At 41.3% G+C, this 20,526-nt stretch overlaps 2 protein-coding genes across 2 annotated transcripts; one reads left to right on the top strand and one right to left on the bottom strand.

Annotated features, from left to right (window-relative positions):
• Positions 1-594: 594 nt before the first annotated feature.
• LOC103374787 (heterogeneous nuclear ribonucleoprotein U) lies at positions 595-13,549 on the top strand. The gene is made up of 14 exons (XM_008304938.1): positions 595-1,169; positions 3,839-3,953; positions 5,976-6,055; positions 6,167-6,306; positions 6,431-6,530; positions 7,226-7,338; positions 8,176-8,439; positions 8,566-8,685; positions 8,772-8,900; positions 8,993-9,161; positions 9,267-9,548; positions 9,659-9,930; positions 10,157-10,294; positions 11,394-13,549. Exons 1-14 carry the CDS (start codon positions 737-739, stop codon positions 11,442-11,444), a joined length of 2,406 nt encoding a protein of 801 aa, XP_008303160.1. The 5' UTR covers positions 595-736; the 3' UTR covers positions 11,445-13,549.
• A 2,159-nt stretch (positions 13,550-15,708) lies between these two features.
• lft1 (lefty1) lies at positions 15,709-17,689 on the bottom strand. The gene is made up of 4 exons (XM_008304937.1): positions 17,256-17,689; positions 16,780-17,026; positions 16,421-16,660; positions 15,709-16,033 (listed from the first exon to the last, which is right to left on the bottom strand). Exons 1-4 carry the CDS (start codon positions 17,539-17,541, stop codon positions 15,709-15,711), a joined length of 1,098 nt encoding a protein of 365 aa, XP_008303159.1. The 5' UTR covers positions 17,542-17,689.
• Positions 17,690-20,526: the final 2,837 nt, after the last annotated feature.

Here is a 20,526-nt window from a genome sequence, read left to right as displayed (position 1 = left end):
TTTTTTTAAGCAGGTGTTGCTTTAGTCAATAAACAGTATGTATAGCAAATCCAAAGGATAAGTAATAAAGAGTAACAGAAATATTCACAGTGTGTCGCAATATGCAAAATATTCACCTGAGAATGTGCAAAATGACATCAAACTGCTTAAGATGTGCAAAAGATAATATTATTAATTGTGAGATGATGTTAATTCTATTTATTGATTTCTATAATAATTTATTGCCGTCTCGTGGGGTAATGATTCATCATGTGTTTTAAATCCACTACACATTAAATATTAAATTAAGGCTTTAAAAATCGTAATTAAATATTTCCCCCAAATCGTGCAGCCCTACATTACGGTATTCTACTTCCTATTATTCTCCTATTTTTTCTGAGAGGCACGACGCAGGTTTATTTTAAACTCCACTAAAATTTGAATAAAGACAAGTTAAGTAATGCCCAGCCGGATCATTTTGTTTTCCTCCACATTTTGTTCCACTTTTTCCAGAACAATGCCTTCAGTGGGGGTGGTTTGGCAGCGACAGATGGTCGGCGGGCTGCGCGGCTCTCCGGCTGATTACGGTAGGCCGTCCTCCTCCCCCACCCCGCAGCCGCAGTTCTCTGCCGGTGAAACAGTGTCGGACAAGCGGGTGCCATTTGGCGCAGTTCTGAGCTACATCCGTTCACAAAGGGCGTCCAAATTATTTATTTACCGTCGTATTTTTATCACATTTTGCCGTTAAACCTTCACAATGAGCTCCATCAACGTCAAAAAACTGAAAGTAAATGAGCTGAAGGACGAGCTGAAGAAGCGCAATCTGTCGGACAAGGGGCTGAAGGCCGAACTGATGGACCGCCTGCAGGCCGCGCTGGACGAGGAGGCCCTGAGCGGAGACGCGGACACCGCGGCCGACGACGGCTTCGACCAAGCCGCCGACCAGGAGGGTATGGGTGAGGAAGAAGAAGGCCCCATTGAAGAGAGCATGGAGGCCAACGAGGACGAGGAAGAGGGCGAGCCAGAGAACGGGGACGACGGCAACGGCGTCGCCGAAGACGAAGAGATGGGTGAGGGGGAAGAGGAAGCAGAGGAGGACGACGAGATGGACCCCATGCTCAAGGGAGATGTGGACGACATGGAGAAAATAGAGGCAGAGGACGGTGAGCCCGCGGACCAGGCTGCTGAGGGTGAGTCGGCTGAGTTGCTTATGAAAAAATGTGGCTGGGTGGATGGCCTGTGGCTGGGTGTCGGTTTTTTGTTGTAACGGTAAAGCAGCCGCGGGAGGGAGCCGGCTGGGAATGACCAGATATGAAGCACACAACAGAGCGTCCATGTTGAGCTAGATAGCGTGACCTCACCGCCAGGCTAGCCAGCGTTAGCCACATTCTCAAACCGTTAGCCCGTCAGCTAACTTAGCGCTAGCAGCGGTCACCACATTGGTTAGCTAGTCATTCAGTAACGTTAAGCACCTCTAGGCCAGTCTTCAAACGACATTTTTAGCTTCATTACTTCTGAATTGAATGCCGTTAGCTATAGTTACTAACGCGAAGAAGGTGAGGTATGAGCTATCGATTTAGTCTAGTCTGGTTTTTCGTTTCGTTTGGTTAGCGTGTTAGCTTGCCAGCTAGCTTCATTTTCTTTGTGTCTGTGGTGCAGTGCTAACTAGCCGACCAACCAGTTAGCTCTTTCAGAGGTTCCCACATTGGCGTTTGGCCACGAATGAGATGATAGGGCGGGGGTGCGTAAAGGAAAATCATTAGCTGTAACAACCTACTTAAAATGGCACAACGAGAAAACGAAATATTTGAAATGGCCACTGCAGTGACGACGTTGAAGCTAGTTTCCGTTTCAGTTAAGGGAGAATTTAAGGGAAACCTAATGTCCAGAAATAATCGATGTTCTTCGTGTTTTTCACATTTCAACCACCAAACCGTTTTAGACATTTTGGCCTAACACTAAATGCCTGAAACCAGCTTTTAAAAACTAGTGAAGTCCCTTTTTGTAAATATACAGCTTGAATTACGAGGCGTATTATTGCTCTGTGCACATGTAGACCACATTAGACCAGTTCCATTTTTTTTCAATACAGTATAATCCTCCTTATTTGCACTTTTAAGAATAGAATAATAGTTTTACCGATTAGACTTATTTTAAGTCTAGTCCACTTTGAATCCATTTAAGTATACCGGTTTAAGATCTGGATCTAATGTAATGCAGACCCCCAAGCTGAGAAAAGCTGTGAAACATCCCTTTTATGCATTTTCACTCAAATAGTAAACGTTTTACTTATTAGAGATTATGCTTCACAGATTATGTGATCTCTGAAGCAACTTAATCCAGATTGACTCCAGTGTGGCTGTTTTAGATCTATACCGCAGCCTTAAATAGTTTAAATACCATAATAAAACTAGTAATATCTTTTTTTTTTTAAATTTAATAAAACTTTTTTTTTCTTTTGCATCTCCACAAATAATGTAAAGATGTCATAAATTAGAGACTGTGTTTTAAAGAATCTGTAGCCTCTGTTAGGAAATGCAGGCTAGATTTGACCTATTTAACGTGAGTGGTTTTTTTAGGTGTGGACCTGAGCCAATGCTGCCCATATGCAGAAAAGCAATAAAATCTCACTTTTTTTTTTCAATTTTATAAATAGTCTAAAGGTTTCACAAATTTAAACTTGTGCTTGAAGAATCTTCAGCCTCTCTTGAGACAATGTAGTCCAGATTTGACTCATTTATACATAGGAGTTTTAGATCTAGATCTGGTTTAAAGTAGTCCAGATGTGAAAACAACAGTGAAATCCTGCTTCTCTGTATTTTCACAAATACAATAATGAATTTATGAATTAGAATCTGTTCTTTTAAGACTTTTTGCATTTCCAGAGACAATTTAATCCAGATTTCATCATTTAAGCATGGTAGTTTTAGATCTAAACCTAGTCTGATGTAGTCCAGATGTGAAGCCAGTGAAATGTCACTTTGGTTGCATTTTCATGTCAAGTTAACTTTCCCTTAACTTTTCCCTTAACTGCAGAATCCTCAGCTGCCCATCGAAAGCTAACTTCAGCATCCCACCTGCAGTCAGTTGTTCAGCCTCCGTTGCTGTCTTGTTAACGAACAGACAAATGAGCAATTCCAAAATAGCAATATTTAAAATTTCGAAGTTTAAAAATGGTGTGATGCGGCCAACAGTGGGTATTTGACTTGAATTAGACAGGGAACATCTGATCCAGCTAACCGAAAGCTATACGGAAGAAGGAGCCGGCGCTGAACTGCTTGTCTAGCTAGCACGTGGTTAGTGTGTCCGTGGTTTGAATAGAAAGTTTGTTGGCGTAACGTAGACAACATGGATTTGCACAACACAGTAGTCACCTAGGTAAGTGTAACAACATACTGGGGAGGGGGGTTAGTCCAGGTCTAAAGTAGGTCTCCTGTTTCCCTGCATGACAACAGTAGACTTGCCCTCCTTAATGAAATAGACTTGTATCTGAACCTCATTGAAAATATTATATATGAGGCCCTTTATTGCAGGGTTAATGACCCTTTACTTTGCAGAGACTTGTTCTTTCCAGCCCCAGCAAACACTGTTCACAATGTTCATTTGGGCCAGCTGCTATTGTAAATACTACCTGGTCTTTTAAGAGCTGTTACAATTTGTGGAGTATGACTGTATTGTTTTATATTAATTATTTATTAATTATGAGGTGTTGCCTCTTAGTAGCCTTAATTTTGATGATTATGGTCGACACAATGTAACTAATGAACGGGCTTTGTGGGCCAGAACCCCACTGCCAGTCCGACCTCTCTCTCTCACAAAAAGGAGCACCTCATTCTATATCTTTGTTCTATTTTCAAAGGGGATGCGGACAAAGACACGAATGCTGATCAGAAGAATAAGAAGGGTGTTAAGAGACGCCGGGAGGAACATGGAAGGGGCTACTTTGAATTTATTGAAGAGAACAAATACAGCTGGTAAGGATGGGACAGAGCAAAAATGGCCTTCAGCATCCCTGAAACGCCATCCATAGCTTTGTTGAACTGTATTGGCTTTAAGTGCCAATGCACATAACTAGCAAGCGGAAAACCCTCATTTTCAAGTATTATACTACCTTATAATTAACATTACTTTCACACACACGTTTTGAGGGTCATCCCTGACTACTTTATAGAGCCTTACCATTTACCTTTTTACAGTACCCACTCACGTTGTGTCTTTAATGGACTGCATTCTGTAGCAGAAGTGCATCTATCAAGTCTCTATGAATTTTCACATCTGTTCCTCATGCCACTTATTGTTTTGGAAAGCCCGTTGTGTCCTCAAGGTGAATCGAGGCTGCTCAAAAAGAACCCAGAGGAAAGTAGCAGATGTGCACTGTTGAATGGAGGGCGGGTGGAGGGGGGGGAGGAATAGCTGAGAGGCGTGGAAGGAGGGGTCCATTGCTGCAGGGTAGCACACAAGGATGTAGCCACAAAAAAACAAAAAAATCCCAACGTCCACCACGGAGGAGCTCGCTATTGACCGTCCATCGTTTTGCCTCGCAATGGTCTTATTTTTTTTCCGTTTTGTTTTTTATTTCACTGGTTGTATGATGTCAAAATGCTATTTCTGTCTCGTGTATCATGTGTACTATCATGGTGTGAGAGAGCGGATGTGTGCATTTGCAAGGCTCTTTTTCTACCCCTGCATAGGTGACATCATGCATGGCGCGCATGGGTGTTTGAGTGTGTGTATACATGTACCTACTTCTTGGTCAGTGTTTTGTTTTCATTGCGCTGTTGACACGCTGTAAGGATCAACGGGCAGAAATTGATTTTTTTTGTTTATTTTTTTTGATAGTCTGGGACTGTTATCAAATTTTTAGGGCGCCAGAACCATTGGAACATCATAGTATTGCTGCTTCACATGGGTTTTTTATCCCCTCATATCTGACAGCCAACTTTTTCTTTTTTTTTTTTTTTTTTTAATGAACGGACCTATTCATTCCTAATTAAAAATCCAGTTTTTAACTTCTCCCATTACTGATTTTTTTCCCCCCTCTAATAAACTTGTTGAGCTGTAATCTACTCAATGTTAAATCAATGGCCCCTGGGCAGCTACAGGCTAATAGAGTGCCAGGCAGTGTGTGACCTGCTGGCGGCTACACTGACCATATGCTCCAGCTCAGGCAGTGTGTTGTCCAGAACCACTATAAATCTCCCCCACAGCAGCTATTTGTGCAACATTCAGGGCTGATTTGGAGCAAATATGATGACAGATGTCTTTGGATTTGGGGAGATGTTAAGACTGCTGCAGAGGAGAATGGGATCACGAGCATCAAATCTGTTGCTTCCAGCTAAATAATTACTCTACTGGATCATTGCTGCCGGTGAAACAGTGCTTAAGCATCATTTGAATATGAACAAAGTTTGGACTAGTTTCTTCAATATTCTATTAGAGATTTAGGGCACATTTTCTAAAGCTACAGAGTTGGTAAGTTGCTGTGGCTCTCAGTACACTTCAGCTTCAGCTGTACTGTAAAGTTGGACAGACATGCAAGTTAGTCGTGACCTTTTCATTTAGAATTCCCTACACGGGAAGTTAAATATAACTTCACCCATATTGCAGCGACTGACCCCACAGTAATCTTGGAGACACAAACACACTCATCTGAAAGGGGAGAGGTCTGCTTTTAGTTTATCACTTTGACCAACGGAGAGCCTTGCATGCTCAGGCTAGTGGAGGTGCTTTCTATCTGTGTATCTTTCATGTTTTAGATTTCGCTGGATGCTGCAAGGTAAGTGTTGTCTGCCAAGGCCCACAATACAACTGACTATCCAAAAGGTTTGGAGGCTCGCTTGCCCAATTCACTGTTTCTATTTTGTTTCCCCTAGTTTGTCTTTCCACTTCTTTCCCCTCAATATTTTTCAGCAACTGGTACCCAAGGCATCTATATGTTCCATGCAGTTGCACCGAAATGTCAATCCTTTAATTGACTTGTTGGCATCTCTTTTCAGGGCCTCATTTAAGTCTCCTGTGCCCCCTTTGGAGGAAGAAGATGAAGAGTTTGATGACACAAAAGTCTGTCTGGATACCTGTAAGTTGGTTGTATTTCGAGAACTGTAACTTGAAACACATTGATTTTATATGTATGTATATATATATATTTTGCCAGAAACTTATGAGTGTGCATTTTTTTGTGCTCTAGACAACTGTGACCTGCACTTTAAAGTGTCACGGGACCGTTTCAGCGCCTCATCTCTCACAATGGAGAGTTTCGCTTACCTTTGGTCAGGAGGCAAGGCCACCTACGGTGTGAACAAAGGCAAAGCCTGCTTTGAGATGAAGGTACAGTAACAGTGCTCATGTATTCCTGCAGTGTAGTTTGTAAATTGTGATTGATGTTACACAAGTAATATTTAGACTAGGGGACCCTGATGTTTAGTTCATGTGTTTGGTTTTGTTTGTGCAGATTACAGAGAAGATTCCAGTGAAGCACATTTCCAGCAAAAACATGGAGATCCATGATGTGCAGGTCGGCTGGTCCCTGGCTGCTGGCACTCTGCTCCTCGGTCAGTGCTGTTATACTCGCTTTAGCTCTGTAAATATTATACTGCTGACATTCAGTATCATTGGTATGAAATGTTGACGCCAGCAGTAACTTTCCATTTACTCCTGGCAGCATTTCTTTAATGTGTTGCCAGGGCAATTTGTAATTGGTCACGTCACACATCTGGTGTACAGAAAACGATTGGTCTGTTTTGACCTTTTTATTTTATAAGGACTTAACTCTCATTGGTCATCATTGCCTCATCATTCCTCACCCATTGACGAATGCAGCCATTTGCTGTGGCTCATATAGGCCATATAGGCTGAATAATTTAAGGTTAAAAATTTACAGCATTTTATTCATTAGGTGTCTGCAAGACTGAACCTTGTATTATGGACACACCTAATTTTACTAGATTTGTATTACATGGAGGTCTGCCAAATAAGATCCCTCCAAAATCTGTATCTGCTGTGATCTGTGAAAGGCAGTGTGTCTGAAGAGGTCCCTCTAGTGGGCTGTAAGCAGCATGACATGTTAATATAAAATGGCTTCATCTTGGCTGCAATTGTGTTCAGCCTTGTGCCAACACAGATGATTCACTTATCCAGTTACGAAGTCCCAGTGACAGAAATGTGGTCTTATTTCAGAACTATTATGCCATCCGTTAGCTGTCATAAATGGTTCTGTCAGTTAATGTGTTCTCCTTTCATTGTTTAGGCGAGGAAGAGCATTCATACGCTTACTCTGGGAAAGGCAAGAAGACCGCCAACTGTGTGACAGAGGACTTTGGAGAAACCTATGAGGAGAATGACGTCGTCTGCTGCCTAATTGTGAGACAAAATTCTGATCTTACTAGAATTAGTATTTTCTAATAGGCCAAAGTAAGGTGAGGATAAACATGTGGGATGTAAATGGGGGAGGATAATAGAATTATTCTCAGAAGGTCCCTCATTTAATGTACATCAGAAAGAGAAGAACCCTAATGAAATATAAACCCTAGGCATGTCCTCTGTGTTTTCTGCTCACATTTACACTCACTTTGGGCTTATTTTTTTTACTGCAGTATAAAGTCATGAACATTTATGGAAACGGCACAATCATGGCGAGAAGCAGAGAGAATGAAAGAATGTTTTTATAATGCCATACGTCATAAATAAAGGAAAAACAACAGCTGAGTTTTTGCAAATGTATTTTGAAAAAAGAGAGAATCAATATGTAGAACATTTTTCTAAGTGACCATGAGTGTTACCAAAACTAGGGCAAAGAAATAGTGACTCCACACACTTCCTGGTACATATTTAAAGTAGACACATAGAACAAAATCACTTTTAGGAAATACTTTTATTTTTCTGACATAACAGCACATTACAGATGAGCAGTTTGTGGAAAGCTGGAAATCTCACCACTATTTCTGTTTTTAATAGTTGTAGACTTTGATAAATTGTGTAGTTGATGTATTTTTTGTTTTTTTTTTAAGGTAGCTTCCCTTTCAAACCCACCGTAGGGTTTTGAGGTTAAACTGTTAGTTTCACAAATAGCAATGAATAGACACCTGTAATTTTTAAAACAAAGTGTCTTTTGATAGACTGCATGTTTTCTCATTTCATAGCCTCTTTTTTATTACACCTTACATATACAACTTTCCTTCTTGCTTTCTTTGGACTTAGGACTTTGAGGGCGATGAAGTGGTGATGTCCTTCGCCAAGAACGGCGGTGAGCCAGCTGTTGCATTCCAGATCAGCAAGGACTCCCTGGATGGCCAGGCCCTTTTCCCCCACATCATCTGCCACAACTGTGCTGTGGAGTTCAACTTTGGTCAGATGGACACTCCGTACTTCCCTCAGCCTGAGGATTACACTTTCCTGCAGCAGATTGCTGTCAGTGACCGAGTCCGAGGGCTCAAGGGGCCTCAGACCAGGGCTGATTGCGAGGTAACTATAGGAACTTTGGTTCAGATTGTAATATTTTCCTTTCATCAGTCTTGCATGCAAGTTGACAATTAGAATGCTCCAGTATTGACTTTAATATCAGTTTTTGACTTCTGTCTTTTCTTGTAGATCATTGTGATGGTTGGTCTGCCAGGCTCTGGGAAGACTACATGGGTGAAGAACCATGTCCAAGAGAACCCTGGGAAGTATTACATCCTGGGCAGTGACACCATTGTGGACAAGATGATGGTCAGTACTGTTGCCAGCTCTACAGCATCCCAAGGAAACCTTCCCTTCTGTCCCATGTTAATTTCCTCCATTCTCACTTCTTGCAGATCAACAGCCTGAAACGCCAGTCAAAGGACATTACAAAACTGACCGCCATCTCCCAGCGAGCACCGCTTTTCTTGGGAAAGTTCATTGAGATCGCTGCACGCAAGAAGAGAAACTACATCCTGGATCATGTAAGTAGTCTTCGCCAATATCGCACAGTAGTCACTCTAAAATCAAATATTAAAAATGGCAGTTTAACTCAGCTTCTTCCTCTTTTCTCCAGACTAACCTGTCTGCTCCAGGCCAGAAGAGGAAGATGTGTTTGTTCGCAGGCTTCCAGCGTAAGGCTGTTGTGGTCTGTCCCTCTGATGACGACTACAAGCAGAGAGTCCAGAAGAAGGTTGAGACCGACGGAAAGGAAGTGCCCGAACATGCTGTGCTCAAAATGAAGGGTAAAGAACACGCCTAGGATTTAAAGTCCTCCATTTTCTTCATTTGTTGTATGCGGTTGTCTCTAACTGCATTGCTGATCATATTTTGTTTTCCTTCCATCACAGGCTTCTACTCTCTGCCTGAGGAGGGCGAGAGCTTCAACGAGGTCATCTATGCTGAGATGCAGAAGGAGGAGGCCGCCAAGCTGCTGGAACAGTACAAAGAGGAAAGCAAGACGGCTCTGCCTGCCGAGAAGAAGCCCAACCAGGGCAGCACAACGCCCAAGAGAGGCGGTGGTCTGCGTGGTGGTGGCCGCGGAGGCAAGAACCAGTTTGGCCGTGGTGGTGGACCTGGACAGAGGGGTGGCGGACGTGGAGGCTTCCAGAACAGAGGCAACTTCAGAGGAGGTATAATCAATAGTTAGACGCTGTTAGAATATACAACATTGTGACTTAGAATGCCACATTGCTGCTAAGAGCATTTCATTCTAACTTTTCCTCCCCTGGTCCGTCTGCAGCTCCTGGCCCTCGTGGCGGCTTCAACCGCCCCCCTCGTGGCTTCCTGCCTCCCCCAGCCTTCAGAGGAGGATTCCCCAACCGTGGAAACTTTAACCGGGGTGGTGGCCCCATTCCCAGCCTGGGCGGATCCCCCAGGGGCAGACCAATGAGGGGTTACATGGGACCCAGAGGAGCACCCATGAACAGAGGTGGTCCGATGAACAGAGGCAACATGAGCAGAGGAGGTGGAGGCGGCATGAACCGCGGTGGAAACAGGGGACATCCCAACCAGGTGGGTTGGACAGTAACACTCGATGCCTGCAGGCAGAGTCTGTAGCACTGAAAGTACATCTAAAAATGTGTTAATAATGGTAGAAATCACCTGTATGCATATGTGAAGCGGTGAATTCAAATATCTGAACTGGAATCCTACTGTCACATTTTTTCCCATCAATTGATGCATTTTCAAATTAAAGGGCTGCTTCATACTTAAAATGATCCAACTTTTTCCTCTGCAGTATCAGCAGAGAGGTGGTGGCCGTGGCAACTTTGGCAACAAGAACGGCAACTTTGGCAACAACAGGAACAGCGGCAACTTTGGCAACAGGAACGGCATGGACAAGGCCCAGGCCTTCAACCAGAGCTGGCAACAAGGGGTCAGTATCTCTGCAGCTGACAGTTTGATCTTTACACAAGACTCAATTTGGATCTGACACTTTGCCATTGGTAAACATACGTGAGGTTTAATAAAACAAAAATTTTTGCTTACATTTCTGAAAGTCTACAATCCCACTAATTATTTGTGTCCTTAATACAACTGCAATTCAGTTGAAAAGTTCTTAAACTGCATAGAATATTAAGTTTTTTGGTTTGTTTTTTTTGATATTCAAAAATATAATAAATATTGCATGTAATATGAAGCATTTTGCAGTTCCCAGGTCATATTTGTAATCTGTAAACATCCTCGGATGCAGCATCAGTGACAAGGGTTCAAATGCATCTACATTAATGTGCATCAAAGACTTTTGACCAAACAAGAATTTTGGCAAGACACTACAAACGTGGGATATTTTGCTTCAATAACACGTTGTATGTCAGAGTGGAGACAAAACACTCTGAATACATATTTAGGTGTTAATTTTACTACACTTAATCTATTTGTGTCTGTTGATTTATATTATTATAGATTCATTTAGGCTGTATTCCCGAAATTAGTTGTTGTTTTTTTTCTTGTACTGAGACAAAAATCCAACTTCAGGACACCATGCATACACCAGATGTTCCACTTTTATGCCTTTTTTTCTATATTCTGAAATTTTTTACGTGGTAATCTTTTCGTATTAAACACACCCCAATGTGTAGAATATTTTGATTTCTAAAAACTTAGTGAAGTTGGATTTTTATTTTTATTTTTTTGACATTTTGTGATTTAATAGAGCAAAGAAGAAAACATGTCAGCAACATGTGACAGATTTATGTTCTGGAAATTAGTGCAAAATAAGGCTTTTTTTTTAAAAGATATATAATACTTCATGACATATTTACACAAAATTTAACAAAACTTCTAAAACAAAAATAAATCATTGTCATATTTTCAGTATAATCCACTGGGTACGTTTCATAGTGATGTCTCTTATTAATTTGAACCTGCTCACTTGCTGGTTTCTGACATTGTGATTGAGGGCTTTCCTCAAATGTTAATGATCTGAAAACTAGAAAAAAGTGCTAAAACAACATAAACTCTGTTCTGTGCAGTTCTGGAACCAGAAGCCGTGGAGCCAGCAGTACCAGCCCGGATATTACTAACACACTTGTTCTAATGGACTGGTGGCGACACTGAGATCCACCGCTAGCCACGGAACATCCCCCGCTGTCCCCGCTGTTTTGTTTTTTCTTTTTCTTTGAACCCACTTTTATTAATCTGAAACCCACCAACCAAGACTAAAGCGACGTGGAGCAACATTCCATCAGAGAGGAGACCAGGCAACACGAGTGTAATTGAAGCTTTATATATATCTATATTCACATGTACAGTGTGGGTTCAGCTTCATTCAGTCATGAGTTATTTTTTTTTCTTTTTGTTGTATATTTCATTATCTTTTTCCACCACTTTTAAATGACATGCTTTTAAAGTAAAAAAAAAAAAAAATCTAATATTTGTAATATCAGGAACAGAAACAGTTTGCCAGTCGGGCAGTTATTAAGAAGATTTTTGTTTTCAGGGTTGTGCATTTTATCTGTGCTGTGATTTTTTTTGTTTTTGTTTTTGTTTTTTTTTGCTTTTTTATTACAAATTGTAAATATACTTTTTTTTTTTTTTGGCGTAGTTTGTATGAGAAGTTTAAGAAACCCTAATGATTGAAAGGAACCTTGGCTTCTTGGCAAGAAGCATGATAGCTGATAATATTGTTAGACTGTACATGTCAGTAGAGTCCACTGTCAAACAGTTAACCTGAAGCAGCAGAAAAATTACAGCAAGTTTTTGTCTTTTGTTCCCACTATCGAAACTGTAACGTAAACTCCATAGACCTACAATAAACGACTCGTTGGCTTTTTTACATTCTTCCTGGCTTATGACTTTTGATTTAGTTCAAAGGTGTGTAAAAGACCTTTGAATGGGCGATGGCCTGGTTTGCTACTTCAAACGACACGGACATCAGCCCGGCTACGAGCTCCACTCGGCGCCTCAGTAGTAAAGTATTCCTCTCAAGTGTCTTCGTCTTTGATATGTCATTTCTAGTCCTTTTAGCTATTCCAATGTACATTGCTTTGAGAAAGTATTTTGGCCAAGCCATTTTAAGGATAGAAATAAGCCATTTTTAGTGATACATTATGCCTCTTAATTCATGTATGTTTAATTTATATTAAGTTGAGGGCACTGATGACGCTTGATTCTCAGGAGAAAGTATGTTTTCTAGATTGTCTATCAACGGTTCCTTTAGTGCAGTAGACTTCTGAGAAACGGCAAGCACTGATCAGTCCAATTTAAACACCAAACCACAATATCATTTGACCGTTAAATGCATGATTTTTCTTATTTTTTATTTCTCCAATGATTTAACACCACTTTTTTTCAATTTCTGATGCGAGTTCAGCACAAAAGCGGTTGAATGGAGGCGGGGTAGCTTACTTTCACCAGCAATCCTAAAGGGCTACACAGTATCGCAACACTTCCGCCGACTGCTCATAAAAGACCTTTTCAAGCTATGTAACTGCTTTTCAACTCTTGCGGCGTTGTTACTTTTGTTCAGAAGCACTCTAGAGTTCGTGTTGGTGACTGTGTGGCCCGACAGTAACGGCAGCTCCCCATTCAAACAGCTCACAATGTATCCCGGCTCATGTTTCAGCACTTGAACAACGCGGAGCTGGAAAAAACAAACCCATTACATTACATCCGACGATTCCGGTGGTGTGTGTGTCCATTGTTTTTGATTTTCTACCTGCCCATGTTGATATTTAATAAAACATGTAAATACTTACTAAATACACCACTAATTCAACCATGCACGAATTTTCATGGATTAATTGAGTAATAAATGTGTTGTGATTAAGAAAGTATCAGTTTGCCCGCGTACTGCTGTGTGATGAACTGTCGATTCTATTTAAATGTCTGGAGAGTTTGTGCCCTCCTTTTTTATTGTACTGGATACATAAATCTAGCAGAATGCAAGCTTTGGGTTTACAGTATAATCTATAATACAACAGACACTATATTTTTATCGCTTTGTGTTGCAGGTTGTATATCAGGTCTTTTATTATTAAACCAACAGCGCAAAAGCTTTGAGACATTTTGAGATTTGTTGTCTTTTCTATCTGACGGTTTTTAATATTTGTGTTAAGAAAATTGGGATTGTATCTTTTTTCTTTTTTTTTTTTTAATTTGTCTCTATTAAAGTTAAAAGAAGCTGGTATACGGTGACGTTGTGATTTGTTGCACTGCCTGTAAACATTTCTAAATGTTTTATTCGTTGGATTTAATGTGGCTTTTTTTCGTCAACGGTCTTCAGATAAACTACTTTAAATAGCCGTGTTTCCATAGTGTATATTTGTGAGCGCAAAAGTTAGTGGAAACAGCAAAATTCTAGGTAATTTTTTCTTTTTTAAATATTTTTTAAATCAGACCAGGCCTGTTCTGCAATTCCTTTGTTTTTTGTTTATGTTTTTCTTGCACTTTTTTAGTGTTTTTTTGCAACATTTTCAAAGTTTGCTTTAGTTTTGCTTGAAAGTTTTACAGCAACTTCGCTAATTTCAAAATGAAAACAGATCTCTACAGAAGTTTTTATTCCTTTATACCAACTGTCTTTGGCTTTAGAGGTTGTCCTGCTAGAAAACAAATCTACTAAAAAGTTTCTTGCAGACTTTTTTTAAACCAAGTTTGAATTCAGGATGTATTTGGCTGCTGTCCTTTTCCCACTTTGTTTTCACAACACTTTCAGGATCTGCTGCAGAGAAACGGCTCCATAGCGTGATGCTGCCGCCACCATGCTTCACTGGATGGTGTGTTTGTTATGCTTTGAACTGTCTGGCCTTTACCCTGATGTCCCGAAGGTTGGTCTCATCAACCTCCTCGTCTTTATTTTCTGATAAACTACTTTTATTTAAAGTCAACAAAAGGGAAATTCTAGTGAAGTTGGTGAACCCTGGCTTTTCCTGTAGCGCTGCCAGTGGTTTGACATTTGTGGTTGCTATTGGAATATATATTATAAATAACTAGATGAAGTACTACATGTATGATGTTATAACAGATGCAAAATGTACGTAAAGTTAACAAAATACTGCATTTGCTCTGTTGTAGCTTAAATTGTAAACAGAAATAGAACTGAAATGCATTGTTCGTGTAATAATAGCAACATTTCATGACTTCATTTTTATTTTAAACGTGCACATTTGCTGCTACAAACCAAACAATCCTTCACTTAATGAAACTTGTCATTAGTCGAAGCCTGATATGTAATATTACTTATTATTACTCATGCATGAGTAATAATGTAGTAATGATGGAATTTGCAATAGTATAAGAGTCACTGTGGGGATTTATTTTTATTTTTATTTTTGCAGTGCCTTTTATTTCATACTTGAACTTTTTTTTAATCCTACTTGCACACTTTTGCTTAACTATCAAACTTTTACTTGTCGTACAGTATTTATACAGTGTTGTATTAGTGCTTTTGCTTAAGTTCTGCATCTCAATACTTCTTCCACCGCTGCATTTGTGTCCCTTTGCAGCACCACCTGTGTTCACCGCTGCATGATGGGAATTCACTTACCTCCCAGACAGACAGCTGCTTGTCTTTGGCATGTTTACCCACATCAGCGGCATATTAGTGAATGACAAGACCCCCCACTCAGACAGCAAACAGGGCATTAGGTATTGGCAGTGATTACCAATGTTTGGCCCGGCCTAAGGCTGATGTTAACGCATGGAGAGCCCGGCTTAACATGAATTGACTTCATGTTTCTCTGTAAACGCCCGTGTAGCTCCTTCCCACTGCAAATAAAGCATTACAAGCGGGTTTGACTGTTGACAGTGTGCCCTCTGCGTAACAAGTGGTGTAAGTCATTAGGCAAATTATTTGCTCGGCTTTGCAATTTCCTATAAGTGCAAATGACAAGGTGAAAGACACAGGCAGCTGTATGTAACTGCATGTGAATGTGGTCATGAATGTGAATGGGGGCAGACGGACATGCTCAGCAGCAGGGAGGAGCAAGACCAGGAGCTTTTAGTGAAACAAAATAGTTTATTTCATATTATGTACAGCTCAAAAACACAGAATTTGAATGATGGCAGCAGAGTCAACACAGCTCATACAAATTCAAATAATAAAAAAAATATCAAAATCTACAAAATATATAAAAAAGTGCTTGTGGAGGGAGGTGGAGTTTAGCAGCAGCAGGTCTGCCTGTTGTGTGTGACACTCCCAGTGAATGTCCTTTTAAATATAAAGTACTAGATGTGTTGTTTAAAACCTTTAAATATATCAACACCCAAATGAAAAAAACACTATCACCTTCCTGTAATACTTCCCAGCAGTTTGTATTTCTAGGACTAATATAGCCGTTTCTCATGACTTCATACAATGGAGACATTGTCCAACGTGCATGCACACCTCTCTACGATCATGTTGGGGAACTCGGCCACCTCGATCTCGGTGTAGTCCCCCTTCTTCACCAGGTACATGATGGGTAACGGTGAACTCTCAGACACTGTGCACCGCCGCTCTCCATAGCCGTAGTTGCGTTTGGGCTGCTTGCAGCCACCGGTGCACCTGAAGGCCTGGTATCCTGCCGGCTCGATGATCCAGTACTGTGTCCAAGTGAGCGAACGGAAGTTGATGAAGTGCTGTTCTCTGCAGCAGGTGTCTTTGTTTTGGTGGGCGTCACAGTCGCCACGAGAGCTGAGGAAGAAATGATGAGAAGAGTTAGATGACCACAGATTATATATCTTAAAGGGGGCCGTAGAGGGATGGGGTGGCCTAGAAACAGATTTAAGGGGCCCTAAATCTCCTAGCTGCACCCCTGCTTGTGTTGCCGTTGTCAGTTTATAATAACTTGTTGTCTTTTAGGAGGTAAAAGTAGCTGAATACATGCGCTTCTGCTATTGTGGACAAGTTGTTTTTCAGTGCCAGCCACTAATTTGCTGCTAAATTTCTCCAAACCATGAGAATTAGTGAACTCACGCCCTTGTGCCACACTCCACAGCAGCAGGTAAAAACCAAGACGAGGACATGGGCTAATTGTCACTCTGATACAATATCCTGTATATCAAAAGCTCGCGCCCTTACCCGTACTCTTCGAGGTTGAGTGTGTAGAGGATGAGCTCGGGCTTCCCCAAGGTGTTGTCCGTCTGCTCCTGGGTGGTAAAGCGAACACTCTTGGCCATCTCTGCCGCGTAGCTGCCAGGTCTCTCGCCCTCGATCCACACCTCCAGGTGCATAGGTGTCTTCTGCTGCGTCTTGGACCAATAGTGCACCGCCTGAGTGACATCAAAGCTCTTCCAGCCGGTCTCGTCAATGGGGATCAACCTGTGAACATGATGAGGACGATTAATTAAAACGAGATATTTCCTGTAGAAGAATAGAGCTGAGCTATAATTAAGACAACCCATTGCGCTCACGACAATGTGCCTAAAGTGATCTCTTACCGTGAATCTATCAACGACGTCCGGTTGGATCCGTTGGGCAGCAGCTCCACCCAATAGATGCTGACCCTGGCGTTGTTCACTGGTCGGTGGTGCCTCCTTTCAATCGTGAAGCGTTTGTTGAAGGAAGCCCGCTGGTAGAGCTTCAGCTCCGCCATGGTTACCTCGCTGTTTGCCGGGATTCTCGCCTCCATGTCGAAAACCATGCGATTCCGAGTGGTGTCAGAGTACACATACTCTCCAGAAATATCTAAACCACAAGGCATTATAAGAGTTTTAGTCCATTTTTCCTCTCAAATATCGTAAAATTGCAGTTTGGTGAATATATGTTGGTGCGTAAAAGCTTCTTTGCGCACCAGGCATCACAATTACGCACGGGAATGGCTTTGAAGTTCAGCTAGTATTTGTGTCAAAACGATTTTCATATAATGTAATATAAATTGCACGTTACATCTTTAAAAACAGGGAATGATCTTTACCTGCATTGCCAGGGATTCCTCTCAGGATGCCCGCCAAACTGGGCAAAGATCTGCGCCTTCTGCTGTGATGCATCTTTAGCATGGACAAGTATTTGTTCTTGATATGTGCCGGAATAACCAAATTTTCCAAATCCCTCTTATGGATCTTAGGAACTTCATCCAAGCCAAGTTTCTGCAGCAGTGCGTCCTTCATATCCTCATGCGTAAAAGCTTTGGTGACTCCGAGGAGAGCGCTGCACAGGACACAAGCGCGGAGAAAATCCATGAGGAAAAAAAACTTCGGCATGGCAAAAAGCAGAACAGTAGCACAGGTCTCCCAACATACAGTGTCCCCCTGACACTCCTCTGGCCTCTTATATTGTTGCGGCCCTCCCAGTCGTTCGCACTTTGTCGATGGGGGCAGGGACCGTTATCAGAACAAAGGTGCGACAATAGCCTACAGTCCCATCCTGAACAGGATATCTAAGTGGCCATACTTCAAACAGTAACAATTAGACTCTAGTGTCATCTGTATTATAGTTTCACCATAGTTGCACTAAAACAATGTTTGATGTTGATGTGTCCTGGGATGCATTTGACGCCATAATCAGGATCAAAGTCCAGGTGACTAATTTTTCATGTATATAGATCAAAGTTTAACGGTTCAGTCTCTTTAAAAGAGCAAATTTGTTCATTTTCCTCTCAATATGTTTTGTAATTTAGAGGTTTTGGGTTGTTGTTTGGACAAAGCAAACTCTGAACTAGAGACCCTTTGAGATTTGAGACTTCTTTTTTTACAAACCAAAGAACTAATTAACTGCACAGATAATCAGGAGATGAATCCATAATATTGATTTTAAATGTGCTCCCAATGGTGAAAGTAGATTAATATGGGGAAATAATATATAATTTTCCTCATGTGTTTGTATGATTGTTCTTAAGGGGAAAAAATATCAGAAAGTTTAAATTGGTGCCATGATGTTTGAAAATGCTCTTACTATTCTAAAAAGAAGACATTTCTGGGAGTAGGGACATTTGTTTGGTAGGAAATTTGTCTAATTTGAAATATTTAATGGAAAAAATAGCATTACCAACAGATGTTGGCATTATGAGTTTGTATGATTGTCAATTAAGTCAGAAAACAAGTGATTGGTGTGTTTTTTTGACTGAGTTGAATGCATTTCTCTTTATCTTGGCACTTTAATTTCTCCTAAATTAGAACACTTTCCCCCGGCGTCGTGTCCTCTGCTGCTACACATGTGTCCCAGACAGACATCTCTTGACCCCGTGAACCTGAAGTGGCCTCTCCTCAGTAGCACTCTTGTCTACACTCACCCCTCGCTGCAGCGTGTACATTCCACTGGACGATGTCAGGCCGGGCCAGTCTGGCAACAGTCTGTCACACTGTGGGCTTCATTCTGCTTCAGTGGCTGTAAGAAGTGACAATTTTGGTGGACGTACAGGACTGGAAACCAGCAGTCTGTTCACTTTGGTGCAAATGTGTAACAGGGGGGTCCACAGAGGAGTGGCGCAGGGAGGAGGGGGGCCAGAAGATTAGATGTTTATTCCGCGTTCACCCATTCTTGGCCCACTCCAGCAGATTAAAATTATTAGCCAAACAGACAGTTAATCCAGGGGCCGGGGGGCCGGCGTGGATGTGGATTGGGGCAGGCTCTTCACAGGTTAGTGATTATCTGATTCCATTGCGAGGAGTTGCCTTGCCTTTTTTGTCACACAAACATTAGAAGAGGGCTGCTCTCGCTGGCTGCCCAGAGGGCCCGGCCTCCAGTTGTGTATTGGGCTGTGTTTGCTTAGAGATGTCAGACAGACTGAAGGGGCACACAGGAAGAGCAAATGACAGATGACTGCCAGACCCGTTCGCTGGAGCTACATAGACTGCAGCTTAGCAACAAGACAAATTATTAATTAGGGAGACCTGATAGCACATGAACTGTCCATGTGTGGGACGATCAGATGATGCATGAAGGAAATAATCCAAAGTAAGAATCAACTTTATTGGCCAAGTATGTGGACATATGTAAGGAATTTGACTCTGGTGTTTCCTTTGCTTTCAAAGTCTTTGTACCAAAGTAACATGCAACAGGTTATAGAAAGTAGACAAGTGTTTAACTACTGCACAGCTGTAGATATGTGTAAAATAGTTTAAATTGAGTTAAAGTTCATTGCAAACTACAGTTATTCATCATGAATGTAGACTTGATGACACTTTCCATACATGAGGTGGGTGGATGATGATGCAATGCAACAGAGAGCAGCACCGAAGGAATGAAAGATAAACAAGGGGAGGAACATCGGAGAAAGATTAAGAATCTGTATTGTTTTTTTTGCATCTTTTTGTCTGCAACTATTGCAACTTTTTGCATGATTTGATATTAATTACCTTATCACCATATGAATTACCTCTTTTACAAAATAGAGGAGTAAGAAAAGTAAAAGAAACTATTACATTTACAATCGTGAATGTGATTTTTTAAAAATCTAAGTTGGCACATTTGTAGTCGTAAGATATGAGCTTTAATCATCCGTCCTTCCTTCCATTTTCTACATTTTCTAAACACCACTTCATCCTCAGTAGGGTCGCTGGAGCTTTAATCATGAGCAGCTTTATTTATTAATATCATTAGTTTAATTGATGAGGACAGTGGCCATTAATTAAGTATTGATCAGTTGAGAAAACACTGCAAACAAGCCGGTGTTGGCCTAAAAGCCTAACTTTCAAACTCGAGGTTATAATGGACTTTAAAAGTAGGGTGACACTTTATGCACAGAATTAGCTGAACAAAGATGCACACGCTTAAATCATGTTTTGTGTTTTTTTCCTCACAAATAAATGATAAACTTACTATTTATGATCAGTATGAGCTCCACAGCCCTCACAGGTAAAGGTCCAAACAGGCCTCTCAGATTGTCTGAAGTCAGACATGTAAATTCAAAGCACATCCATTGTCCAGTCCAGCCAAAGGCCAGTCTAAGTGCCTGCTCTCCAGGGCCCACAATGCACCGCCCTGCTCCAGCCTCACATTACAACCCCTAATTCGGGAAATTAAGATGCCCTTTGTGTGATATTTCTCAGTCTTTCTTCCTTCCCTTGCCAATCAAGGACGAGCTGCCTAGTTCAAAGCTGCATCTGATGCTCCTATAGGTGCCATTTCTTTTCAATCAAAGGCCAACAAGCTCCTTCAATCAACAACGCAGGTGTTAATTAACATCCAGCGCATTTGCATTCAAAAGCAGTCCAATTTATAGGTCATTCCCTTCCATTTGTGAACCA

Source organism: Stegastes partitus, unplaced genomic scaffold (genome assembly GCF_000690725.1).
Source record: "Stegastes partitus isolate 25-593 unplaced genomic scaffold, Stegastes_partitus-1.0.2 Scaffold2355, whole genome shotgun sequence".
NCBI lineage: Eukaryota > Metazoa > Chordata > Actinopteri > Pomacentridae > Stegastes > Stegastes partitus.
Note: the sequence above shows the minus strand (reverse complement) of the source record. Positions and strands in the feature narration are given on the sequence as shown.